Raw genomic sequence first — 27,884 nt, 5'->3', positions numbered from 1 at the left:
TGGTTGTACTCTGTTTCAAAGGCCCTAAAAACTTATTTTCTCAATCATCTTCCTACATAAACATGCTATTTTCTGCCAAAGTTAGAAAAGTGTTGGTTAATTACTGTGGGATATTTCTGTATTTCTTTTTCTCAGTGTTATTTACACTGGTTTGAAGTGGGCAGGGTTCATTTAGGAAAAGGCTTTGTGCACCAACAAGATCTAACAATATTTGAATCAAACTCCAGTGATGGTTGGTTGGTTGTTAGGTCACTGTCAATTACATTTGATCAAACCACACCAGTTCTTGTGAACAGATTGGCTTAATTTGATCCGATAACCTCTTCATAAATAATGCCTATAGATGTTTTTTTCTTCATTTGTTTCTTATTTAACGTCATAGAGATATACTCAAAATGTGAAACTTTCAGGGGCTTTAACAAAACTTTAGAAATGTGTAATGAAAATGTGGTCCGTCAGGGGTACATTATGAGGGCTAAATTATTAACAAGACACCAAAATACAGCTGATACAACAAAACTTGTGAATGCTCACCCTGCAGTGTATAACCACCACATGCAGAGGGTCAGCATTGAGCCAGCCCTCCATGGCCTTACAGATGGTGCAGATCTTATCCAGAGGTGGAGCATGGAAGTCTGGCCAGCCTGTATCCAAGGTCTAAAGACATATTATACACTGTGAACATACACCACATCTTTGTACACAACTAGAAGGCACATCCTCTGCATTACCAATCAATATTATAGTGTTTACTGGAACTGGACACAGTTGATAAAAGAAGATGAATGGATGTCTCAACACGCAAACTTACCTTTGGGTTCATTCTAGAGAGATCATGTCTTTTCTCTGACAGGTTGATAATCTAAAGAAAACATAGAACAAAGTGTGTGACTTAACACGTTGTCTCCAAGATTACTGCACCTCACTTCTAAAACAAACGTCTGCTTTGACTGATTCTTACGTTAGCTTGCGTAAAAAAGATGAGCTAAGCGCTTTGAGATCAATACTTTGTCAACATCCGCTGAAAGCCCATGAGCCCTGACATCAATGCTGTTTGCACTTTGACACTTGGCTCGGAGAGACAGCGAGCAGCATACGCACGAGCACTGACCAGGTAATTGTCTGCATGCTTGGACTTGAGCATTCGCGTGACATCCTTCAGGTTGTGTGAGTAGATCTCCTCTGAACATCCCCGGGGGAAGAACACAGCGATGATGCGCTCTGTGATGTACGTCAGGTCGAGCTCATATCCCTCCTCCATCCTGAATCTGGGGCCGTCCTGTTGAAAATAAAGAAGTAGTGGCTCAGGCCTTTCAACTACCTCACATCATTCCCGCTTTAAGCAGGTGACTTTGCTCAAGTCAATATTTGATGGTCAAAGTCCTCAGCTTTCAGTCATTGTGTCCACATTTCCCCCAGATATCTTTATAGAATGACCTCAATACCAGATTGTATGACAGAGGGTGTCTTGTTTGAGCAGCAACGGCCAACAGTGTGTGTCACAAATGAACGGTAAACCAACGGCTTTTTAACAGGTGAGAGATGACTGCCACTTATCTCTACTGCAAAGAGAGATACAGTACAGTGGTATCAAAAGATTGAACACCAGCTAGCTAGTTACCACAGTCAAAGTAACAATGACAAAGAAAAAAAAAAACTTTCAAAGAATTCCGGTTGAAACCAGTTGCTGTAAATCCCTGAGTGATGGCGTGTCCCTCTGACCTCATGGCCATGAACTTCCTGCAGTGGTGGTCTGGAGAGAGCCTGTCTCCCCCCCGCAGCCCTACCACACCCACAGACACATCCCTTATTCTCTTATCTAGTCATCTCTGTATGGCCTCCCTGTAGCTGCCTGTCAGCTGGAGAAAAGCAAACTGTTGCCTCTCGCCCACACTAACGAACAATTAGTCTGTTAATCAACTGACGGAGATAACAGTAATTGTCTTTTATTAGGTTAAAATGCCAAAATGAGCTGGTTCCAGCTTACAGATGTGAGGATTTACTGATTTTCTTTCATTCGAAGATAAAAACTTAGCCTCTGGGGAATTGTGATCGCCAGATTTCACCATTTTCTCATATTTCATAGACTTAATCGATAAACCAAACAAATTATCAGCAGACTAATTAAAGATAAACCTGAGTTTGATTTTAGCCAATAGTGTGCACATAGTGTGCGTGAACAAAGTGGCAAATTGCAGTTGTTGATTTGTGTTGTGTGAGATTTTGAGGATTTTTCCACAGAAGTGCTCCCAGCTACTTTTCCCGGTTATTTCAAGGAGGTGAGGGGTGTTGACAGCCACATCACAGCCAGTGAAACAAACTTAGATAGATAGATAGTATTCCCTGATAGAATGTGGATATTTCATGTTTTAATTTTTCATTCATGATATTCACATCTCAAACTATGTCATTCAACTGTTGTCTTTTATGATCTGATTTCTTTTTGGGGTGTCTGTGATACATTTTACCTTGTCAGCTTACTGATTGTTCATATGGTTCAATGGTTTCTAGTTTTCAGTTCCAATGTTCTATTATTTCCTACTGTCGGACATAGAATTCCTGTCTCCATCTTGATAATGGTTGGTGGACTGTGAAAACACCGGGGACAACGATGGAAGTAATTCAAGGGCTTCATCTTTCTTTCCCTGATCAAACAAACTGCTGAGCCAGATTTTGACTGAATGTTGACGACTTTAAAATAAAATTGATCTATACATGTGTGCAGCATTTGTAAGAGATAAGTGATCAATTCTGGTTGATTAATGATTCAGATTTGATACAAACACAAACACAACCACACACACACACACACAGACACACATTCCAAATGCTGCCAAAGATATCATCATCCTTCTTGAATGACCCCGATTGTTTGTTGTGATTAAACTATCCGCAGTCAAGAATGTGTCTGTCAATTAAGTCTGAAATGACTGCAGGCTACAGCCCAACACTTTGAAGGGGGCCAGAGAGGGAGCCATAAACCAGAGCACATTGTAGCCACGGCTTAAACCAACCCTCAGAGCGGAATGAAAGAGGCCATGTGTATGAAGAGGTCATCACTCGGGGAAACCGAGCTGGGTGTTTTGTGAGTATGTGTGTTGGAGGAGGTGGGAGCAAGGGGAAGAGGTACTTGGGGGTTGTTGGAACTAATGGCAGGGTTAGTCTATTTCCCTTGAGACTCTGAGGCAAAACTGTTGACTAATGGGAAATTAATGAACAGGTCGGCCAGTACTTAGACTCTGTGTATCTCCAGGGCAGAGGCATGGGAAGAGGGCTTAGTAATGTTTTGGAAGTGTCAAAGTACTATGCTAACTAGAGATTAGAAGGGAATCTAACCAACACTTACCCTCTATGTGACCCAGAGACTGTTAATTAATTTGCTACAGCAGTTATGAGTTGGATAAGATCTTTTTTAAAGGAGTAGTTTGACATTTTGAGAGTGATATTGAACTAATTGCTCAATATATGCTAAATATAAAGAACAGCCAGCAGCTCGTTAGCTTAGCTTAGCATAAAGACTGAAAACAGAGGGAAACAGCTAGCCTGGCTGTTGAAAAAGCTCACTGATTATCTCGTTTCTTTTATCTATACAAACACTTAAAAGCAAAAATGTTGTTTTTTCAGGAGGTTATGTGCCGGACTTTTACTTGGCCCAGGCACAGTAATTTCCTACTTAATTACATACTTAGTGGGCAATTTCAAGGTAATTAAACAAAGGGAAATTAAAGTTCAAGCCAATTCAATTAAAAGCCATTAATATCTACAAAAGATGCCAATACATCACTTTATAAAATAACTCACAAAACTTCTAAATATCAGCTTGCAGCTTTTTAATTTCACATGAATAACTCATGTGCAGCACAGCAGTAACCAACATCCTTTTCCTACTAAGACCTCTCATTTCTCCCACTCATCATTCAAGCCAACGTGAGCGACTTGCCCCAGCACGCACTAAAGATAATTGGTCTTTAATTTGCACTGACTGCTTTTGTTCCTGGTTTGAGGCACAGCATTAGCTCACAAAGGCAGAATAAGCAGTGCCAAGGAACTCAAATCCCGAGCCCACCCATGGCACTGTGAGAGCAAGGCTGGTAGAGAGGACTTGGGTAGGCTGAGTGATTTAAAAAAAAAAAAAAAAAAAAAGGGTTGCCAGGTCTACTGTGAACAAGCTGCAACAGGTTTACTAAGGTCAGGATGTTGGGGGATTAGGGTGTGTCTGGCTCCCCTAGCTCCAACCCCTACAGGTAAGAGCTTGACTCGGCTGCGTGGGTGCTGTCAGCCACGTTCACACATGCATGACCATCACCTGCTGGGACCTATTCCAAATGCCTTCCTTTCAATCACCCTGAACATTGAAATAAATTAATAAAATGTTTCATTTATGAGCAAAGAAATGCAGGAAGATAGAGTAGGAAGCCAAATTAAAGTGTTGGGATGCAGCATGCTTCTATTTCAGGAGCCACACCCTTCACCTGGCCTGCACTGTATGGAATCTTCCATTTTGTATGAGCAGGTGAACCGCGAGATGAAAGAAGACGGCAACATGTAAGTGGACACGCACTGCAGAAAGAGAGCAATTCCAAAAACTCAGACAGAGTTAGTCAGCCCCTACGGGTTAAATCACGGCCTAATCATGTGAACGATGACCTCATGGTTGTTTTCATTTTTGAGTCCATTGTGGTGACAACAGTTGGCAAAAACTTTGCATACTTGTCTGTCACAAATAATAAAACTCTCCAGAGCCTTGGCTTGAGCCAAAGCAACCAAATCCATTTACGTGGAAGTGTGTTTCTATGTGATTAGGCTGGTTGCTACATGTCTAGAGGCTCCCTGGCTGCATTTTCTATTAGTGATTTCTGTGTGGTCATCATCATATAGATTGCTTTTACATAATTGTACAAACTAGTGGAAGAAGAAATACAGTGTTGAGAAAAAGTCTTATTCAAATGAGGAAAGTATAAGGTAAAGATGCTATATGTTTTCAAGACAGTGTCCATGATGAGACGAGTATTTCAGCTTTTTGGATTTGATGATGGATTTAGTTGTAAAATGCCAGATTGGTGACAAATTCCTACCACGAGTTAGCATCAGAGCTCAAAGTGATGGTTTTTTTCATACCAAACATCCCAAAGCCAAAAAGTGTTACAATGATATGAAGCAGAAAAGCATCAAATCCTTATATTGGAGAAGCTGCTACAACCAAACTTTGGTGTAGTTTTACCGGATAAAAGTCTGCCTTTATCGATTAATCTTTATTCAAATGGATTGGTTGTAATTTAGTAAGAGTTGCCCAGTGTTTTCAAACTAGTTAAAGCAAACTATAACTATTCCTGCACACATATGAAAGCAATCAAAGGATCCCTCCCCCACATTCACACTCCGAAATCAAACGAAATTGCCTCTTTTGGCTCTCGCCTCTGGTTTATGATTGACATGTTATGGCAACAGCCTCCATTTTCTGACAACTTGAATATTTTTATAGGTCCATTAAACTGAAATAAAAATAGGTCCACTGATATTCATCACTGAAAGAAAAAAAAAATACATTTTCCAAATAGCACCCAACCCCTTGTTACACTTCAACACAAACCTTATCTGGTACAGACTCCACTGCTGTTATGGCTAAGAATTTAGCTTTCATTGATGCTAAAGTCCATCCAACCAATCTTGTAAGACATGTATTTTTTCTTCCTATGAAAATAGGAGCCACACATACAGTACACTACTGTCTCTTTGGGAGTCTCTGGACAGATTAATGATCTCCTACGCTGTTTGTCTGGTAACACCTAAAGTGCCATAAATGCTTCAGGAAGTCTGGCTGCCTGCGGGGGCCTGCTGTACTGAAATGTTTTTTACTATATTTAGGCTACATTTTCTCCTATCAGCTTTATTTCATTGTCTGCCCAGCACATAAAAGGAACTATTCACGCCTGTTTACCACTCACATCAGATGGCAGTGGTTGTACAACCACACCACATTTGTTTCTTGCCCTTATCCTCTGGCTGTAGACTCCAGCTGGTATTTAGCGTTCACATCTAATAGCCACCTAATAACTCTGATACCATCAGGTTCACTGTTCCAAACCGCCTTGTATTTATACTTGGCAGGATTGTTTGCCTCATACTGCGGGATAACATGTCCAGAGTGACATAACAGGCTGGTTTCAGGGCCCAGAGAGGGACAAGGCCACAGTTTGTTCTGGCCTTTTCCTGTCAGGGGCTCTATATGTTTACGCTGCGGCTTTGACACCCATTCACTACTGCTGAAGAACTGAAATAAACAAAACCATGAAATCTATAGAAGAAAAAAGCCACGGAAGAGGGGAGCGGGTATTTTAGCAAGTTTATTTAGTAACCCTGGAAGTCTAACATGTATTTGTCCCACATTTTCATGAGATATTTTGAAAGGAATAAAAATGACAGCCCTAGCTCTGAGCAAATCTGTGCGCCCTTAAGGCTCCTAAAGTACTCCCTAATTACTGTTTTCTATCCCAAGGTCATAGTGGAATGTGTTCCAAAATGGATTACGTTCCCACTCTCACTCGCTTATTCTCTCCATCTCTCTTTTTCTTTCCCTTCTTTCTTGCCATTCTTGCCTCTTTATTGCTTTCATTCTCCTTCCTTTTCCCAGGTCTCCTTCTCTACATTTAATGGCTTACACATGTCAGCCAAGTGGCCGTGGCACCACTGTGACAAAGTGAAATGCCCCAGTGCTCTGGCCCATGCTGTTCTTCCCAGAGTTAGATCACAGTGTTCTGCTTACAGTACACAACCCCAACCCTCTGCCAACCCACCTGTCCAAACCACACTATCAGCATCCCCATTCATTTGTCACTCTGCCAACTCTTTATAATTGCCGCCTGTTATCAGTGAAAGAAAACGGACGCTTTGGGTGTCTGACTTTGCTCAGGCGCGCATTTCTTTCGCCTTCAGACACAGATATTGTTCATACGACTCTGACCTCAAAATAGAACCAGCAACAAAAGCTATAATTGCCAGTTCAAAAAAAAAAAAAAAGTGTTTCTCCTGTCTCGCTGGGTCTGTAATTAAAGCTAATCTTGAAAGAGTTTAGCCTGCAAAATGTTTGGGGCAACCTGCATGGTTTATGTTGCTTGAAAGAAAGGTGCGCAGCAGGGTGTAAATGCAGGTGTGTGTCTGATTTCAAGCTGTAAGCAGGGAAAGGGAGGGACTGATATTCAGGTGAAGAGGACTGCAGCTGCTGTGATGTGAGGACGCTTGTACATGTCATCAACAATGGCTGCCTGAGAAGCATAGCCCTAAGGCCGCAAATACCACGCAGCAGCTGTAGCTCAAAGAAAACAGCCACACTCTCTCGATTTGTTTGTCTCCATCATTTATCCACCGGCAGAAGAGACCAAACAATAAACAAAGGACAGATTACTGGGTACAAGTCTTCCACAAGAATGGCCCCATATGCTTCACATTATAAAAGGTCTCCACTTCACCATAGCCCACAAAAGCAAGGAACCCCAAATTATAGCCACTGCAAAACACAATTCATTGAGGAAGACATTTAAAAGTTAAAAAGACTGAGAGGTCGAGCTTTAGGAAGTTCAAGTCAAAGACTTTCAATAATACTCTTTCATATTAAAAAGAAAAAAAAATCACAAGATCAGTGCTTGCTCAGTTTGAATGACTCCCTTCTCTGTCTTCAGGGTCCTGCTGAAAGAGCTGGGGCACAAACACACACACATGCACACACACACACTCCTGGTTTTAGTAGGACACAGAGCCAAGGTAAATACAGAGAGCACTGCCCTGTTTTGCACTTTGAATAAATGAGCAAACCCAATGAAATGTGACTAAGCAAAGGGCTAAAGAGAAGAGAAAAAAAAGGTTGAAAGGTACTCCAGTGTGTGGAGCCCTAATCCTACACTGACCAGCCCGACTTTGAAACCCTCGCTGCTAATGACTGACCGTGGAAAAAGTTCAGACACTGTGCCTTACCTTCTCAAAATGAAAGCGAGTATTTTGATTCTTCTTTTTTCCCCCCTCTGATTCCCTTTGTCAGTCAGAGCTGCTGAAAGGGGGTAAAGTCCTGAGTCAAAGAGCCCTCAGCCCGTCATACAGGCTTAGTGCAGGGTGAGAGGCTCATTTTCCTCTGCTGGAATGTGCTCTCAGAGGCGCTCCTGTGAGCTCACTTTGTCCCAGCTGGACCCGGTACTCTCCTCGGTCTTTTCTGTGGCTGTCGGTGATAAAATGGAAGCCCTTGCTCGGTTCCTGAACTGCTGCTTCTCCTGCTGTCTGTTGCTGCTGCTGCTGCTGCTGCTCAGCCCCCCCCCCAGCGTACTTCCTCCAGTCCAGGCTGCCGCTGCAGCCGCCACAAGTCCTGGCATGGGATAGTCCTCCCACTGCGCCGCTAGGGCTGTCTCCCTTGTTCCCTCCCCCTTCCACTCTACCTCCCCTCTTTGGCCTCCTCCCTCTGCCTCTCTCCATTTGTTCTCACCCTTACCCCTCACACGCAGACGGAGACTTCCTCCAGCAACCCCCCATGGACCCCCCAAAAACTCACCACTGAATATGTGGAGACTGCAAAATAAACAATAGAAGTCGTGGCATTATTTGATATTTGGTTCATGAATTTGTCCATTCTATCAGAACATAGAATTTTATTTTATTATTTTTTTTGTTTGTTTTGGCGCAGCTAAAACTTGATTATGCCTACATCACCTAAAATTAAGACTAGTGATTAGTGTTTCAAGTCTGGTCAATTCAGTTTTATTTATACAATCCAAAACCACAAATTGCCTAAAAAGCTTGCTTTATATATGTCATTTTTATGTTCAAAATTCTCTGTAAATAAAAAAAAATGTTGCTTTACTCTGGTGCGTATGCAACTGTAGAGTTTACCACATTTTGATGGAATGTAGCCCATTATTCAAAATGACTTCATAAATAATTGACTCATTAGTTCAAATGATCATATTAATGATCATAAATGTATGTCTGACTCTCAAATGGTGTCTGAACACGTTAATTATCTTTAGGGCACAAGAGAAACTGGCTTGAGAATTTATGTGTTTGGGTAAGGCCTTGTGGACTAAGTCAAATTTCAAATGGGACAGCTCATGTATTACTGGTGAATCTCCCTTTAAGCGTGTTAAAAGTTCTAAATACTACAATCCTACCAACATTAAACTAAGCCAAAGTGTGCAATTTTCTTTTTTATACCAATGGTAAAATGTCAAATGTGCTGTGGTGAACAAACAGGTTTGCAATTAAATAGTTTAAGCATGACAATTAGCGCCATCCACTGGTAACAATGGGAACTGCTTTTGGTACAAATAAACTGAGCTATCCAGGAGGTAAATGAATGAACCAAATTTGTAATGATATCTTTATTTTTGCAAATCACATATGAATGACATTTTAGTGGCAAAGATTTTTTTTTTTATAATTGATCATTACTTTGTCAAGTCAGTATTTTAAGCCAAACAATAGCATTTGCAATTATCATTTAACATTTTTCTAAAAGATAAAAGACAGTATGAGTCAAGCTACAATAAACTATGAATAAAAGATATCTCAATTAATTGTGAGAGCATGCTGAAGCCAGGGTCAACAAGCATATTTTAAAATAACAAAATGTTACATTCTAAAAAAGCCATATATTAAGATGAGCTGTGACAAATATATTCATTTAACACGTGTGCATTAGAAAATAAGCATTAATTATACTCAGCATTAATGAAACACCAAATTACCAAAAACTGCTAACAAAAAAACAAATCAGATTCAGCATTTAAACAAACTTTTCAAAATCTCATAGGTAGCAGAAAAAACTTGTAGAAAAGCAAACTGTTAAAATATTACTCAAATTGCAAAGGAACAGCTAGTAATGACTAGTTCCCTTCTTATTCTATGCAGTGCATTAAGAATTAGTGTTGGAGCTATAGGTGGTGCTGCTGCTGGAAGAGAAGCTATAGGTGTAAGATGAGTAATCCACACTGCCTCTACGAGATCCACTTCTGGAGCCGGTACGGGAACCTGCCCTGGACCCAGAGCGAGATCCTGGGTTAGAGACATTGTAAGGGCTACTGATTCCCTTGGTGGACATTGAGGTGGCCTGTAGCATCTTCATACCATTGCTTTCCTCCACCATGCAGCTGTCCATGGCTTCCTTGTAGGAGATCTTCAGTTTGGTCTTGGGACAGGTTAGGTTCTTCTGGTGGTTGCGTGTATCTTGAAGCTTCTGGGCTCCTTTACCATCTAGCCAACTTCTGCGGATAGCCTCTTCAATAGTAATGCGACGTCCAGAGCCAGGCTCAATCAGGCCTCCTGTCAGGTACTGAAACTCCAAAAATCTCTGGCCAGCCTCATAAGGCAACCATGTCTCCTTCACTGCCTCTGCTGCAGACATCTTTCTTTTAGTCTTCACATCCTCAAATCCAACATAGGCTTTCTGGGCAGGTTTCAGCTTAGTGGCCATGTTTTCATCAATGATGCTCTGATGGACAGAATCCTGCAGCGACAGTCTCTCACCAGTGGCAGGGTTGATAATGCCCCCGGTGCAAGCCTGGGCCTCCAGCAGCCTCTGCGCTGTAATAGTATCAATTATGCCTCTTCGCTGCCCCTCTGGAATAGTTATCTTCTCCAAAGTCTCTGTGTCAAATATGGCCGCCACAGGACTCTGGTCATCAAACATCTCCGGGGGAGAGACCGTAATAGAAATACTATTGAAGCGTTTGCGAACGGTAGGAGAGGTTGGGCTGGGACTGCTGCAGGTGACCACGTCATCAACATTGCTGGCTGAAATGGTCAACTCGCTGCAGCTGGTTCTGCTGGTAATTTGGTCGGCAAACTGCGTCAAGGTTAGTTTTCCAGCTCGATACTGATCCAAAGACTTCTGGTCAATGATACCACAGTCCAGGCACTCCTGGATGTCATACTGGGTTCCTGTTTTCCTATCCACTATCACCAAACGTGCAGAACCATCTGACCCCTTGATAGTTATTTCCTCCCACTCGCACTCCTGCTCCGACAAGTCCAGGAAAGTGTCATAATCAATTAGCTCCCGGTGATAGGCCTCCCTCACTGACATCTCCAGCCCAGTGTCTGGGTCGACGATCACAACCCGCCTCTTGCGAAGGACATTGGTACGGCTCTCTTCTGACTTCTGGGGCTTCTTCTTGTCTTTTAGTGGCAGGAGTATCAGGCCTGTTTTGTCATCTGTGATGCACCTGTCCTTCAGCTGAAGATATGTCAGGTTCTCCTTGGTATTAGGGTCAAAGAACCCTTTTGTGTCATCTCCTTCATAGGTTAGAATCTCATTCATCTCCTCATCAAAATATCCCCTTTTATAGGCAACACCAACATCAATACGGTGGCTCTGTTTGGGGTCAATAATTCCACCACTGGCAATTTGGGCCTCAAGCAGACGGATTCCATGACCTTTCTCAATAAGATCTTTCTCAATAGCCTGGAAGAGGGAGATTGTTATTCCTGTGGCTGGGTCTTTGTATCCAGTTACAGCCTTCTCTGCAGACAACAGCTTGTTCTTGAACTCTTTTCCTATAAGGGCTCTCTTTGCAGCCTCCTCCACTGTCAAGAAGACATTGTTGACTGGATCAACAATGAACCCAGATGCAGCCTGGGCCTCAAGAAGCTCCAGGGTGGTTCCTCTCATGAGCAGACCTTCCTTCATTGCCTGATAGAAGGGCATTATTCTGTCATTGGCCTCATCATAGATCCCTGCAATACAGGTGGAGCCATGGAGATAGGACTTCAGCTTGTCTTCAATATCTTTGCCGGTGAGCTTACCCTGATTATACTTCTTCAAGTCAGTTTCATCCAGAAGTTCAGATTGGACGAGCTCTGCAACAGAGACTTCCCCACGGAGACCCTTTACTGTCATGGGCTTTTCTGGGCCAGGGAGCAGAAGCAATCCAGACACGCGCTCCACTGTACACTTCTTCCTAAGGTCACTGTAGCTTATCTTCTCTCCTGTTGCTGGATCCAGGTAGCAGGTGGGTTTTTTGTTCAATGCCCTGTAGAGCTCCTCATCAATAAGATTGCGATCCAAAGCCAGATCTTTTGGCAGGAACACACTCAGAACAGGGTCCAATATTCCTCCGACAGACTCCTGAGCCTGGAGCAAGCGGATGGCTGTCTCTTTGTCCATTCGGCCCTGTTTGCAAGCCTGGCCCACAGATAAGACTTTGCCAGTGTATGGATCTCTGAAACCTGTGCTCGCTGCTTCAGCTGTGGCCAAGGTGTCTCTGTCTTTTGTATCCACAATCCCTCTGGAACAGGCAGTATCCACAGGCATCTTCTCATTAAAAGTGGGGTCCACTATGTAGCCTGTTGCTGCTTGAGCTTCCAGGAGCATGAGTGCGCTTTCTGGGCTGAGGAGGTTCTTGTTTTTGGCTTCAGTGAATGGCATTTTCCCTTGAGAACCTGTTGTCATGCCAGCAATAACGCCAGTACCCTTGAGACTAAGTTGGATGTCCACAGCAACCTCATCCACTGTCTTTTTTCCCTTTAGGAGCTGGTCTAGGGTGGCTTTACTGATTATACCACAGTCACAAAGCTGGTGTGCTGTGACTTTGCGGCGTACCCCATCAAATAACAGCTTGGAAGGATCAATTGTTGGGACCATCTGATCTGTCTGGGTCTGCCTGCATGAAGTGATGGGTCTCTGCTGCAGCCTCTGTATCTCTCTCTCCAGGGCATCCCTCTTGAGAGCCAGGTCTGATGCTTCCTTTTGAGAGATCAATAGTTGGCTCTTGTACCTCTCCTCAACACTCTTTAACTCCCTCATAAGCTTCTCAATCTCATTCTTCAGGGAGAGCCTCTCTCGATCAGCCCTGTCCCTGTCTGAATCACACTGCCTAATCTGGTTATCTTTGAGCTCATACTGGCTCTTCATATAGGTGAAATCCTTATGGATGGCATTTTTTTCATCCTGTAGGCGCTGTTTGTTGCGTTGCTCAGTCTCTAGCGTGAGCTTGATGCGGGTGAGTTCCTCTTCTAGGCGCTGACAACGGTTTTTGTCTTGCTCCAGCAGTTTAAGCTTGGATAGCAGACCATCCCTCTCCAGCAGCAGCTCACTGTATTGGCTCTGGGACTCATGCACGATCATGGATGTCTGTGGAGAGATAAGACAACACGTTATTATGTCTATACAAAAACGCCAGCAAGTGATGCACAGAGCAAAAAGCCACATTTGCAAAAAAGCTACAATTACAACTCTAATTAATGAATTAATTATTCTGAGGGGTACACAAGGGAACTTTTCTTAGCAGTTTGTTATCAGAGCTTATGAACATATAACATTTATATAAAAGTCTGTTTAATTTCTAATTGACACAATTACATGTCCCTCAGTTGTCAGTACTGCAGGAACTAACTGATACTGTAAATATGTATAGATGTGTGCATACATCTCTACAATGAGTTAGTATATTGTACAGAGCCCCGGAGTGGGCTATCTTGTGCACATGCAATAGCATTTCAAGTGCTTGATGTAGTAAAACATGGCCTCAATATATATATTTTTTCTCTCTATGGCTAATCCAGGGATCCCTAATATTGTGATTAAATAAGTGATTATTATTAAAGTATTAATTAAATTTAGTGGCATAATGTAGTATAAAAGTGTAATAGGCATGCATATCTAAGTAAAAGCATTTAGTAAGAAAGAAAATTCATGCAAAATCCCTAAAATAAGTAATCTTGAGTTCTGTCATCAGATACAACAGGACTAGTTTGAAATCAGCCTCAGTCTTAATGCACCTGCACATGCAAAAGCAACCAAAATATGAAATTAATTGAATTATGTGGAGATGACCCTTCAGTGCAATCAAATATACCTCGATCGATTGCTTTTGGAATTTGTCTATTTCCATTTTAAGCTTTTCTCTCTCCTTGGTCAGGTCATTGATGAGAGCCTGGAGCTCTGATGTCCTCTTGTTGCTACTCTGAAGCTGGACATGCAGTGCTGAGATTTGAGTGGCACTTTCTCCGTCAATGGTGTCTTTGCTAAGTTTTAGCTCATCTCTCTCCTGTCTAACTGCCCTCAGCTCCTCCTCCAACCGCAGTCTCTCCTTTGTCAGGTTCTGTGTCAGAGTCTTCAGCTTTTCAATCTCAGTAGTGTAATCGTTAAGCTGGCGGCTCTTCTCTTCAATGGTCTTATACAGACTCTCATTACGTTGGTTGAGCTCATGAATCCGGGCCTGCTCTTGCTGGAGCTTCTGTTTCAGTGTCTTCAGCTCAGCAGTTGCAGCTGCCAGTTCCTCTTTGGTGACTTTATGCTCTCTTAGGCTCTTGTCCAGGGCCTCCTGGAGGTCCCTCAGATCGTGCTCATACTTCTTACTGGAGGTGGAAGTCTCTATCTGGATTGATTTCAGGGTGTTAATTGTGGTGGTGTGCTCTCTGCAGGTGTGTGTCACCCTCTCCAACTCGGCCTCCATTCTCTTTCTACGTGTGAACTCCTCCTGGTTTGCTTTCTTTTGCTTCTCCAACTCAGCTTCCGTCCCATCCAGAGAGCACTGAAGTTCCCGGATACGGCTCTGCAGCCTGGCACAACTCTGCTCAACCTTGGTTTTCTCACTGGTCTGCTTCTCCAGCTCCACTCTGGTGATGCGAGTCTCCTGCTCAGACACTTTAAGCTTGTTGATTGCCTCCAGATAGGAGGTGTTCTTTGCTTTCAGCTCTGCCTCAGCCTTTTTCAAGTGACTTATTTCCAGTTCCAGAGCTTTCCTCTTCTTCACTTCCTCTTCCAGATTAAATGTTAGTATGCTGATCTGCCTGCTCTTTTCCTGATTGTTTGTGGTGGCCTCCTTTAGTTTGAGATCATCCTCTCCTCTCTGCTGCTTGAGCGTTCTCAGCTGCACCTCCAGCTCACTGCGAATCCTTGTCTCTTTTGTCACTGAGGCCCTCTGCTGGCTGACCTCCTGCTCTGCTCTGTTTTTCCTCTCTTCTGTGTGAGCAACTGATTGTCTCAGTCTCCTCAGCTCCTCTTCTAGATCTCTCTTCTCAGCAGTGAGTCTGTCACATTGCAGTCTCAGTTCTGTTGTGTCTTCTTCTTTCTGTTGTGAGACTTTCAGGATCGTCGTCTTGTTAATGTTGATCTCTGTCTCGTGTGTCTGTTTAAGCTGATTAATCTCCTGGGTGCACTGTGTTCTTACCTTTGAGATATCTGTTTCAGCATTTCGTCGACGTGCTGCCTCCTCCTCTAACAGTATCTTCATCCTCTCCACTTCACGTTCCTTGTCCTTCACAGCCTTTTCCAAGTCAATCTTGTTCCAGTTAAGTTCTTCAAGTTCTTTCTGTCTGCGGCGGACAGCGGCCTCATACTCTTCTTGTTGGCTGGTGTAGCGCTCCTCTGCCAGTCTTTTTTTCCTCTTCTCTTCTTCCAGCTGGTATTTAATGCGTGTCAGCTGGTCCGTAAGATCTTGAATCTGGTTGTGTGTACTGCCCAGGCTCTCCTTGGCAGCGTTCGCTTGCATTGCTGTGGTTCTTTTCACTTCCTCCAAAGAAATGAGCTCTTCTTTTGACTGAGTGAGCTCCAGCTTGTAGCGGGCCAAAGCATCCTCCAGAGATTTGTTTTTCTGGTTACGATCCTGGAGGTCCTCCTTAAGACGTCTCAGTTCCTCCTCCAGCATCTCAATCTTGGTGTTCCTGATCTGGGGACAGCAATGACAAAAACAGGAGGAGCCTCAGTCACCTATGTTCACATTGTCAAACAAACCTATTTGTTCATTTATCTTATGTTTATCATAGTATTTATTTTACTAACACAATATTATTGAATTACAGAAACAATGATGTCTTAAATGGCATCATACAAATCTACCTTCAGCTCTTCCATGTTCTTCAGCAATTCCCCTAGGAACTTGTAGTAGTCACTTGAGCGAGTAAGTAGCTCAATGTACTGGGACTGCAGGTCAGCCGCCTGATGGAGTCAAAATTAGTGGATGAATACTGATGTATGTTCACGTTTTAATAACATAGCAGTGAGATCTTTAAATGACACATGTAATTAAGGGTTTAAGGTTTAAATTACACAAGCTCATAATACAAAAGAAAGACAATGGTTTAGATTATATTTAATAAACAGATAATAATTACTTAAATACATAATAACTTGTATCATTTTGTGTATAAATATTATTAAAAATTGGATTAGAGTGACTTAATTGAGAGCCAGTGCTCATACCTCTTGTCTGACCACAGAAGCAGGGGACTGCAGCATTGTTCTCTTGATGGGAATATTAAGCAGAGTTTCTAGGCCTGAACTGTAGGAAGCCAGCTGCAGCTCATAGTCCTGAATGCACACAACACAATATCGACTTCATTATTTTATATCATACTTAGTTTTGCCAGCTTGTCAATATGTATAAATATATTTCAAATTGAAACAGTGCAGACATGAATTGACTACCAACCTTTATAGAGGCAGCACAGGTATCTGCGTTTTTCTGCACATCCTCTACTTTCTCCTTCTTCCCTTTAATTTCAGTGTGAAGTGCCTGTACGGTACACAAAGGGGGCATTAAATTCACAGATTTCATCAGACTGTCTTGTCTGTGCTTCTTCTAAAACATCCATTACTTTACATTCCACTTTATTATATAAGAACTCTAATGACATTATTATAAGCTGTTACTCAACAAAAACACGTTTTCATCTTTTAACTAATTCAAAGGCAGCCCGATAATTTCTTTGGATTTGCTTTTTTCTCTCTATTAAGGGTTTGTAAATCAAATGTAATAAGTAAACTTGGAACTTTTTTTGCAACCATTTCCACTTACGCTATTGTATTTTGCTTAAAATCCACACCTACACTAATGTCCACATCTCAACTGAAGTGTAAATGATGGATATTTCTAGTTCAAAATCATTTCAGTTAAGTTCAAACCTATTATTAAATACAATATGTTGATGTAAACAAGGAAAGACGTGCCTTCTGTTGGTTAAGATGATCCATTAGGGTCTGGATGTCACTGAGCTTAACCGTCTGAAGGTTATCCTGGCGCTTCCTGGCATTGTCTATCCACTGTTCCAGGGAAGTGCTGCTCTGCTGGTAATGTTTCAGCTGTTTCTCCTGTTTCTCCAAGTCCCACACTCTGTGGAGGAAAGAGTGGGAGGAAGAGGAAGGTTTTGAGGGGATGTTTTTAGTTTTGTTTCCAGAAATGACGAATGCAGGACAATGAGAAATATCCATTGGTATGAAAATTGAAAAAGAGTGTGTGTACATGTACAAACTTTCCTACCTGCTATCAATCTGGGTTTGGATGCGTCGCCAACGGTCAGACATCTGGCCTACCAGCTCTGAGTACTTGGACAAGTCCACGTCACACTTGTGGAAAGACTCAGAGATTTGACTGTTCCAGTGTACTGCTTTAGCCAGGTCAGACTCCATAGATGTCAGCAAGTCTCTTCTCTGCTCCAGATCACTCTTCATTTGCTTTGATAGAGAAATGCAAAAATAGATTGTCAACTGTTGGATTTTGCCATACTGAGCTATCCCTTTAATATATCTGGCTGTATCAGGACATTTTTCAGAATTGTGCAAAATGTTTGCCTAATGGATTATTGGATATTGGATGTTTATATGTTTTTGCATAAATGTGATAGAGTACCATGATTTGTCACGTAATTAGCAGTAATTCAAAAACAGAAATTCCTGTCTGTTTTTTTTTATATCCATAAACAGTTTCTTAATTGTGCAACAAAATAATCTCAACTCAAACCAAAATGTCATTTGTGTTCATCAGCAAACAGAACTGGCTAAGGTTTGTCATGTGACTTAAATGTGGAACCTCTGTCATGTAAAATCTCTGTGAATGTTGAAATCTCGGAAAAAAGCTAATAAGTGGACCTTTGAGTTATTTTGCCACACTTACTGTTTCCAAGGTCAAGAGTGAACTTCTATGTTCAAGTTTTGGTGGTGATGTACTACTAATTGTGGCCTAATGTCCCAAAGAGGATGAAGAGGCTAATTAAGTACTGCTAATTAATTATGAGTATTATTGTTCTACACTGTTTTATGTTTTGAAACTAGAAAGCAAGCGACTGCAGTTTAAACTAAATATAAAAAGTGTGTCAAACCTTTAGTGTGCTCCGATAGTTATCCACCTCCCGGAGGTCCAGAGAGGTGGTGTCCTTCTCTGTCAGTCGAGCCTCATGGACTTTAATGATATCCTCCACCTGAAGAAGGCTCTGGAGCAAGCCCTTTAGAGCAGACAGTCTGTTGAAGACACACAGTTATAACATTAAATCCATTTCCTCTTGCAAATTGCTTTCACTACATTTAATGAGATGAAAAGTCTTGTCACTGTGTTTACTCCATTTTTCTGTGTGTTTGTTAGAGTGCAGATTTGTTTTATTTAGTCAAACATTGTGGAATAAACAAAAAGGTGACATAGTTAAATTAAAAAGAAGCATACCTTTGAAGGTAGGCTGAGTAGAGACCCTGCAGGCCTCCCAGTTTTAGGTTGATGATTTCCAGTTCAGAGCGGAGAAATCTGGCCTGCTCGGAGTCTGCAGGCATCCCTTCTAGCTGCTTTATAATATTTTCTCTGATCCGCAGGTACTCATCATGAATTGAGTCCAAATCTTGGTGCACAGTCTGGACATCAACACAATGTGATATTAAAAAAAGTGTCCTTTATCTTTACCTTAAATCGTACTATAATTTTCTTGATTTTGTACACTGTGGTATTTCGCAAATTAATTACTCACAATTACACAAAAAAATAAATAAAATGAAAAGTTACATACTTGCAGCTTCTGAATGTGCAATGAGCACTCGTGCACGCTGTTTTCTCCCAGGGGAATGTGGAGATGACTGGTGAGGCCAGACTCAGCCAGCTCCAGCCTACGTCGAAGTTCTTGCAGACTATTAAGCAGGGTGAGGCTGAGGGCAGAACTGGGTGCGGGAGCCTGGTTAACGACAATGACATTGGTCTTGGGGATCTTGGGAGTCGAAGGCTTTGTTTCCTGTTTTGGGGGCTCTGGCTTCACTGCTTCTTCCCCTTTATTGGTTAGAGGAAAATTTGGAGAATATCAATTTATAGTGGAAAAAAATAAAAGTATTTTTGCAAATTCAGTGGACTAACAAACAATAAGACAATAGATCCCTGATAATTTAGGATAAGGTAAAGACATTTTACACTCACTGTAAGCAGGCAGCTGGATAATCAGTGTGTCATAGTGGCTCTGGGCATTATCAAAGTGGTTCTGGATGGTTTTCTTGTCTTCTTCCCCAAACATTTCAGAACCTTGGCTGGTACGCAGGAACTCTTGGTAGTGAGTCTCCAGTCTTTTGATGACACTGCGGTACTCCTCAGGACGCATCTTAGACAGCTGCAAGAAAATTAAAAGGGGATCACGTTAAGCAAAAGACACAGGAGGTGAGCAAACTTCTGCAGACACTGTTTCAGATGACGGAGAGCTTGATATGACAAGGATAAGTCATTTTAAAAGTAAAACCAAGAGCTTTAATGCATTAATTATAATATTTACCATGCTGAGCGTGAGAGTGTTGATGTAATTGATGTCTTTGACGCAGTACTGCCACGAGATGAGACTCTTGATGTTGATGTAGAGCTGATTCCAGATGCCCATGATGGCTTCATAATACTGCTCATTCCTAGGGAACAGCACAAGCCATCAATCACTCACTTCAGTTCAAGAGAAACTGCAAACCTAGCAGATATTACTACTAGACTACACAACACAACTGGATAATATGTAAGCATGTTTGTACATTTATTGGGTTTCCATTTCACTTAAAATGTGCTATGTGAGATATGACATAATATATGGAAAGTACATGATAACACAGTATGTTATTACTTCCTCCTCTGTGGGTTAAGAGTATTTTTTTTTATCCCTGAAGCTTATAAAAGCACTTTTTTGGATAATGTCAATGAAATACTGTATATATTACAAAGCAAAAACCTTTCATAGCTCCAGGACATATGAGGTCCCACAATGTATCCAATATATGAATACCAACATTACATTTAAAAAAATCCGAATAAATTCGTTTCAGCTGGGAGGATTTGAATTACCCTAACCAGTATCTGTGCAGCACTTTCGCAGGCCATGTTTGATCTTCACTAAATCTTTCTTACTTGTTGGCGAGGCCGATGCTGAGTGGGTTTGGTGGGGGGATCAGCAGACACACAGAGGGAATCAACATGTCCAGACCTCCAGGTCCTGTCACAAGCCACTTGCTGCGCTGGGAGTTATCCTTCAGTATGCCCTCATTCCCTTTCAAAATCCCTCTCTGAAGCACAAAATGAAAAGACAAAAGACTGAATTACACTTGCAATATTTAACTTCATACTCTGTGCCTGTGTGTCTTTGTGTGTGTATGTGCATGTGTGTGAGAGAGAGAGACAGAGAGAGAGAGCATATATCTCACCTGGTCTTGTTTAAAGTCACATAAGGCCTGAACTATGACGGCGCTGGTGCTCTTCTCCTCAGGGTTGCGAGGTTTCAGTCTAACAATAGACTTAGACTTGTTGACCAGACTATGGACCTGCCTCTTATTCTCCATGATTTGCTCCTTCTCTTTCTGTGAACATGTACAAATCAGATATAAGTTCTCAACTGAGCCACTGCAACCATCAGGAGTCTGATTTGTTTTTGTTGTTTGTTTTTTTTTGCCTTTTGTCAATTTAAAATGAAAAACTCTACAACATATCGTAGGGTGTACATGGAAACATGCAGACATGCAGAAGTGTTCCATTTACAACCAGTTCAGTGATTTGTGCTCCACAGCTGCAGGGAAATACGTATGTTCTGGATTTTATAGAGTATAATACCTCCAAGATTTTCAGGAGTTCACTAAGGTTATCCAGTGGGGTGTTCTTGTCGCAGGTGAACTTGCTACGGATAGTCTCATGCACCTTCTGCAGCTTCGCATAGGTCTCATTGGCCTCCTTGAAAAACTGAAGATGGCAGAAAAAAGGTTTTGATCAGTGTTCACAGGAAGACATACCTGGTTTCTATTTTTACAAGAGCAACAACTGGATGGAGCACTTACTTGACTGTAGGCAGCATTCTCCTTCAAATGAATATGGATACACTTAGTGATCTGGAGAAGCCAGCTCCACTGGGTCTGCAAGGTGTCCATGTAGGCCTGTGGGTGCACACGCAGCTATCAGTACAAAAAGCACTGACTAATATGCTGATTAGGATAGAAAAACACTCAGACAAAAACACCTTACTTCAATCTTATCTGAGGCAGAATGGTTGTTGTTCACGAGGCCATCTGCTTTCACTTTAAGCTTGTTTAGCTCCTTCTCCTTCTCCTCCAGGTCCCTCATCAGCCTCTGTCAGAGAACAGAAAGTAAGGGACACAAAACGTCACACGTTGCACCAACATATTGTATGGTAACACTCATAAACTGAGACAGTAACACCCAACTAGGGTAAAAGAAGAGTTCAGTCAGAGATCCTTACTGAGTAGCTCTCTTGCTTCTTGGGGATATACTGGTCGATGTTTTTGTCTCCCCAGTCAAACACAAGCTCCTCTTCCTCCTTCTCATTCACCCACATGATGGCACGGGAGATCTCCTCAATGATGCCTTGAAGTTCACGCAGCTGACTCACACGGCTGTGGGACATTTTCTGAGATAGAGGCATAGGAAATGAATGAATATGGTGATAATGCCTGATCAAATCTAAACATTTTGGTAAAAGAGTTTGTTTTTACCTGCAGGCTGTCCCACTCTTGTTCCAAAGTATAGAGGTTGTACTTGTCACCCCTCATGTTCTAAAAAAAGAGATTTTGTTTTTTTCTCCGTTTTAAACAGAATGACAATATTGGGATTCTGTACACATGATGCATAAATATCTAAAGCATAAGCATTAAGGGCAATTACTAAGAGCTTTAAATCATTGGTGTATACTTTTCAAGGAGTAAAAAGATTTTATAGTCAGGGTATAATGGTAGAGAAAGGTCACTTACCAGATCATCTCTGGCACGGTCTACTTCCTGGCTCCTTTGGATAGAGCTGTGGTTTTTGTTGTGGGTCATGATTTGCTTTTCTATGGTGGCTGAGTCATCCCCCCATGGAGCTGTCTCAATCATACGCTACAAAATGAAGGATTATAGTTTATTACCTTTTGAAATGCAATTACTGCTAAACAGAATTACATTGTCAAAATTAATGTGATTGACTCAAAATCAACTCCAGTGCCCATGATCGTGGTAATGAAGGAAGAAGTCATACAGTGCGACAGTGTGTTTCACTGATGTGTTTTGAACAGTTTTGGTGGTCTATGGCACAGAAAAGTTTGATCAGACTTTAGCTGCACAGGCAATGCTTGTTTGTTAAATCAATTAAGTTAGTCTTTTCATGTTATTAGTTGACGAGAAAAACACAACATCGCCTGACTTATTCTTTAAATCTCAACAGAGACAGTATCTTCCCTGCTATTAATTCAATCCTTAAATCTATGTCATCCCTTCTTTGCCCTCTAGGTGTCAGCATTTAATCATTAAACCCAGTGTTAAGCAGGAAACTATTCCAAGTATTCCCCCCTTGTTCGCAGCACTCAGCTTTGATAAGAGCCCTGCTAGCAAACCAACCACAGCCGGACCCTGCTCTTTACTTGCATTCTTTTCTCTCTCACGGCTTTTGTTCTCTCACCACTCCCTTCCTTCATGGCTGAAGCTACAAACAACACTGCTGTTGAGAGACTTTGAGCTGACTAACTTTTACAGTTACTGTCTAGAACAAAAAGGTTAACAACGTTGAAACGTTAGTACAATGACTCAAAGGATGACCAGTAGAACAATAAGACAATGGGTGTAAACAAAAGCAGTAGGTCAGCAGGTGATATATTACCAATTTGGGACTTTTGTAATCGGCAAAAAAGTAAAAGGACTGAGACAAAAGGCAAATTACGTAAAGAAATGTTTCTATATTTAACTGTAGGAGGAATCTGTCAATGAGGAACTATGGAAGGGGGAGTTGACAGAATGACAGGGTGTGTTTTTGGTTGGGTAGGAGGGTTTGGAAGGTAGGGAGTAGAAGGGCGTTTTCCCATGAGCATGTCGAACTGCCCTGTCCCATAACAACTGACTCAGAGGAAAGTGTCAGATTTCACACTCCTTTACTTCTACATTTCTCTTGCATCCACAGCAACTTTATCAACCACGGTGCCTCCCTCTTCCTCTCCCTGCTCTGTCTCCTTCTGCCGTCCTCTCTCTCTCTGTGTCTCGCTTTCTCAAATGGAAGCGCTCTTTCCTTCTCTCTTTGTTCCAATTCTCCTGCACCTCTCTTGGCCTCTTTCACTCACGGATCAGGTTTTGGCAGCGTGTCCAGATGGTTTCAGTTACAGGAGGTCAGAATAAGTGATAAGGTAAGTGCATCCCCCCCCCCCTCCTCCTCACTTCACCTAAAAAAAACTGCAAACTATTGTGCCCCGTACATGCATGCGCAAACATGCAGACACAATGATTCATCCTGTCTAAACAGGTTAAAAACTGCTGGGCATAGAGTCCGAGTTCACAAAGATGTGTATTATCATTTAAAACTAACAAAATCAGTCACTTCAGTTTTAGTAGGTCATTGCATTAAACACCAAACTGACTATTTTCTGAGTGATTTTGCATACATTTACAATATTGTGACATGTATCAATAAAGATTCTTGTTGTGATATTGATTTCAACCATATCACCCCTGTTCTTTTTTTTTTTTTTTTTTTTTTACTGTGTTCTCAAATATCTCACCTTCTGCTGGGCAATCCAGGCCATGGCATCGTTAAAGATCCTCCCCCCTTCGGCGGAGCCCACACTGCCCCTGTTCCATCTTGTGGTCATACCACCACTTAATTGCTGTTGGAGAGCGCCGTGCATGTGCTGGAACTGATCTACACTGTTAAGTTATACAAAAAAGGGAAATACTTTGTGAATCTTCCAAGAGCACACTGAACTTCAAAGGGCTCAGCGGGGCAGAATAAAAATAATCTCCGGCAGGCACTGAACTCTACAGTGTTGCAATCCGTCTATATTTATTTATTATCTTTATTAAAGATTCTATGTGACGTTTAACTGAATGTTATTCATTCACGTTAAACCCCACCTATCCATGTCTATATACAGTCATGAATGACCACATGCAAACACAAACATGCAAAGAGTGTACACAAGCTCACAGGGCTGTATGCCTGCACCTTGCAAAGACACACGCACGCACGCACGCACACACACACACACACACACACACACACACACACACACACACACACATTGCGCTTTGTCTTACTGTCTGAAGATGTCATTTGAGACACGCAATTGCTGCAGCTCTCTGCCACAGGACTTCAACTGCTCCATGGATTCTGCAGCCATTATCATCAGCTTCTCCACCTCCACAGCTGAGCCCCCCTACACAGTCACACAGTACAGACAATGACCTCATACAAACTTATCACCTCACTGTGGCTGATTATATCATCTGCTTTCATAATATCATAATAATAAATCCTTTTAATAATGCAGTTTTTTGTACAGCCAACAAAATGGTAAACCTTGAACGTAACTACATAAGATAATTAACAAACAATTTTCTTATTGTTTTAATTATTCTCCTACCGCTGGAGGTCAAAACAAACATATGAGATCAGTAATGTTCAGTGTGATATGTGTGTTGCACTTACACCCTGGAGAGTCATTTTTGCTTTCTGCAGGTACTCCTGACACTGGCCTGTCAGGAGCCCTGCCCTTTGCTGAATACTCATCACACTACACAAGAGAAAAAGAAACAATAATGTGAAGAGAAAATATAAAGACATGCTTCACAAAGTACAAAGCTATCAGTGTATTTTAAGTAGGCTACTCATTTCTATATACCGTAGACAACCCGTTCAAGATATTTGTTGAATATTTTTGGGAAATGTGATATTGTTCAGTAAAGGATGTCATCAATAGTATGCCTTGAAAAAAATGCTGCAAGGTGATTTTTTAAAGTTTTAAAAACCACCACTGTTAATGTAGTTATAATGTTACTAAATTGTAATGAATGCTTGTGAATGTTTATTTAACTTCATGGAAAAGTTTTTTTGATGAACATCATAGCATACAAAATACGTGTGAAAATCAATGACATTTTAGGCAAGGACCAACAAACCCGCATCATAATTCAACACAAGTTTATTTATTGTCTTTGAACGTCTGGCTATGTGTCATGGAAAATCGGTAAAGGTCACCATGGCAAAAAAAACAAACAAATTTTATCTCCACAAGAAAACTTGCAACTCCTCCCTACACATGAATGAAATCCTGTATTTTATTTCAACCTTTGATCACTATGAGTGGAACACTTAGAAATATCTTTTTTTTTTTTTTTTTTTTCAAGAAAAAGGTTTGAAAACAGACACGTCACTGACATTACCAAGAATGAAAGTAGTGGGAAGACATACAGTAAGGGGTGTGTGTTATTTCCTCTACTGTAATTCACAATATTGTGCAGCGGAAGAGTGTTCTGTGTTTTTCGATGGTGAATTTTCAATGGACTACTGAGACATTTTTACTCTTTTAAGGTAGAAATAATAACTTAATTTCCCAAAGCTTCCCCCAAAATGGTTCGTATGGACCTTTGTTCGACACAGCTAAAAAAAAAAAAAAAAGGGTTTAAATTTGTGTTTTAATGTTATAATTATACTAGTTTACTTTACCCTATTTTTCTTTGGAAGGGAAAACCTGAACGTCTTTGTCACAATGTCGCAATCATGTACACGTCGGGCTACGTTTAATGACTAATGTATGCGTTTATTTCACGCCATTTGACTCATTCAAGAGCAACAGGTGATTTGGAGGCTCTTACCTTATCCCACCACCTCCGCCTCCACCCATGCTAACTTGCCCCTTCTGTCCTCCGAACCCAGTGCCGTAGTGCGTGGAGTTCCTAGAGAAGGTGGAGGTGTAGTTGTATCCGCCGTCCCCTATCTGGTAATCCGCCTGGAAGCCGTTTCCACCGCTGAACACTTCGTTTCTAAAACTCGCACTCGCCAAATCCGGTCGTGAATTACTTCTCTGGCCCATGGTGGTCAGTCTCGTGGTGGAGCCGCCGTGCATACTCATTTTTGCCAAGTTAGTTTAAATGTTTTCAGATAGTTTTAAAGTTGTTTTGTTCTGCTGTCCAAAGGACAGACCGTGCGCGTCTCCCCTCCCCGTCTCCTGTTGCGCAGATAATGGTCTACTGTGAATAGACGGAAGCTGGCCGGTTTTGGCTAGGCTAGAAACCACACCTTTGTTGCGTTTACGAAACACTCCTGCACCCACTGGCCTGTGTGGGAAGATCCAATTCTGCAGAATTCATGGAAATGTAATGTTGCAATCATAACTGAATGATGATGATGATCACAATAATTGTTTAACATGTTGTGATATGTAATAAACACATAGCTGGGGAAAGTGACATAAAGTTAGTGTGACTGGCTAATTTGCAGTTATTCTTGGTTATTTATGAAATACCACCAAATGCCCTATAAGCTTATATAGAATATGCACATCTTGAGACAGCTTATCATGTCAGAGATGTTTATTCCTCTCTGACATAGTAAACTGTCTGTAGTGTTATTATATTTGCTTATATTGCAAGGTGAACCCCATATATTGTGAAATATTTAATTAGAGTAAAAAGATTATTTTATATGTCCAGCATCTGGAATAACATCCAGTCAATTTGACAACAAAAAACACCAATTCCTCTTACTATTGCAGAGGACCTAGTGTCCTTTTAAGGACCTTTGGGGGTCACTGAACCTAATTAGCTGCAGATCAATGTGGACTTGGCAAGTGTTGGCAAGTGATCCATTTGACAGCAATTAAAGAAAACACATTTTATCCCCAGTGGAGAGAATTATGCAAAGAATTTGCAGTCCTGGGTTCAACATTCTTGAGGTCAAAAGGAGTGAGTTCATTTGAAAGTTCAGTGTTTTAGGAGGTTACTTGAAACTGACAGCCAAGTGACACCGAGTTTTTTGGAAGAGTTGCTTCTTTTTGGTTTAAGTTTGTGTTTTATACATATTCATGTACCCGTGCCTTCCCCTTTAACTCTCACTCTGTCTTGACCTCCCTACTATCCCTCAGTTTGTCTACACACATTCAAGTAGGCGTGTCTGATTTTTGGAAAGTGAAAGGGAGTGTGAGGACATGGACACAGAGCAGGGAGGGTCACACATACCTAATCTCAGTATGAGGCAGGGTTTTTTTGTTCTTTTTTTTAATGGGCTGGTAAAAAAAAATAAAAATGGGTGAATTGACTGAAGAGTAAACAATTATCCCATAGATGAGATGGTTTAATTGTGCAATCTGCACAACGCCTGAACTGCTTTGCTCTTAATAAACAAAAGTTGACTATGCTGAAAGACATATTGTGCCCTCTGGTGTTATAACTCTTAGCTATAGCAATTGTACACACCATTACTCCACTACATCACATACAAGTGTGAGAACAAAGAGAAAGATAGGAGGACAGGGAAGCATAGTCAGGGGTAAGAAGTGATCTGATAACTTTAAGAAACCAACGCCCTAAAGTAGCATTTTCATACCATTCCAGCATTAGTTTACGAGTCAGTACTTTTCTTTATCACATTCAAATGTTTTGAATGCATGTGTTTGACAAACTCAGCAGGACGTGTTTGCGCTCATATAGTAATTATTTTTTACTTTCAATGATGACAATCTCATCTGTTATAACCACAATTTCTTGTAAGGCCAGTCTCACACTGGTCACACCCTAAAGACACACCCTACATTTGTTCCCCACTAAGCTCAGGTGGGTTTGTTGTACATGCTTCCTTTTTTTTCAATCTCTCAATGCACGATATCCAAACAAAGCACACCGCAAGACTGAGCAAGTCTGATTTTCCAAACCTTAGTCTGCTCCCACA

At 41.5% G+C, this 27,884-nt stretch overlaps 2 protein-coding genes across 3 annotated transcripts in view; both read right to left on the bottom strand.

Moving 5' to 3' along the window:
* Positions 1 to 8,384, bottom strand: part of LOC122993757 (tensin-3-like) — a 33,559-nt gene extending 25,175 nt beyond the window's left edge. The window contains exons 1-4 of the mRNA XM_044368173.1: positions 7,969 to 8,384; positions 1,112 to 1,279; positions 812 to 862; positions 535 to 657 (exon numbers count right to left, since the gene is read on the bottom strand). Coding sequence (XP_044224108.1) covers positions 535 to 657; positions 812 to 862; positions 1,112 to 1,261 — 324 coding nt within the window. The 5' untranslated portion in view covers positions 1,262 to 1,279; positions 7,969 to 8,384. The remainder of the gene's footprint in view (positions 1 to 534; positions 658 to 811; positions 863 to 1,111; positions 1,280 to 7,968) is intronic.
* Positions 8,385 to 9,344: 960 nt separating this feature from the next.
* On the bottom strand, positions 9,345 to 26,207 carry dspa (desmoplakin a). 2 transcript variants are annotated; one of them, XM_044367280.1, is made up of 24 exons: positions 25,814 to 26,207; positions 24,648 to 24,732; positions 24,257 to 24,375; positions 23,722 to 23,866; positions 21,950 to 22,075; positions 21,695 to 21,754; positions 21,442 to 21,609; positions 21,207 to 21,311; positions 21,023 to 21,118; positions 20,802 to 20,927; positions 20,399 to 20,551; positions 20,106 to 20,260; positions 19,492 to 19,618; positions 19,146 to 19,332; positions 18,748 to 19,001; positions 18,414 to 18,595; positions 18,076 to 18,214; positions 17,238 to 17,431; positions 16,928 to 17,090; positions 16,410 to 16,493; positions 16,181 to 16,288; positions 15,818 to 15,916; positions 13,833 to 15,647; positions 9,345 to 13,108 (listed from the first exon to the last, which is right to left on the bottom strand). In XM_044367280.1, the coding sequence occupies exons 1-24, from the start codon at positions 26,068 to 26,070 to the stop codon at positions 9,893 to 9,895; spliced, it is 8,163 nt and encodes a 2,720-aa protein (XP_044223215.1). In that variant the 5' UTR covers positions 26,071 to 26,207; the 3' UTR covers positions 9,345 to 9,892. The 2 variants fall into 2 exon arrangements, with proteins under 2 accessions (XP_044223215.1, XP_044223216.1); XM_044367281.1 differs by having other exon boundaries at positions 15,150 to 15,647.
* Between the last annotated feature and the right edge of the window lie 1,677 nt (positions 26,208 to 27,884).

The sequence above is a fragment of the Thunnus albacares genome, chromosome 12, assembly GCF_914725855.1.
Source record: "Thunnus albacares chromosome 12, fThuAlb1.1, whole genome shotgun sequence".
In the NCBI taxonomy this organism is placed as follows: domain Eukaryota; kingdom Metazoa; phylum Chordata; class Actinopteri; order Scombriformes; family Scombridae; genus Thunnus; species Thunnus albacares.
The sequence above is the reverse complement of the archived record's forward strand: the minus strand, read 5'-3'. Positions and strand labels throughout refer to the sequence as shown.

Bases quoted from the DNA above. Each gene is read 5' to 3' on its own strand.
- dspa (XM_044367280.1), bottom strand. From the start codon at position 26,070: ATGAGTATGCACGGCGGCTCCACCACGAGACTGACCACCATGGGCCAG. The intron at 20,261-20,398 runs GTGAGATATATG...TTTGTGCTTCAG, and splicing joins GTGACTTTAAACAAGACCAG to AGAGGGATTTTGAAAGGGAA. The intron at 15,917-16,180 runs GTATGAGCACTG...TGACTCCATCAG, and splicing joins CTTCTGTGGTCAGACAAGAG to GCGGCTGACCTGCAGTCCCA.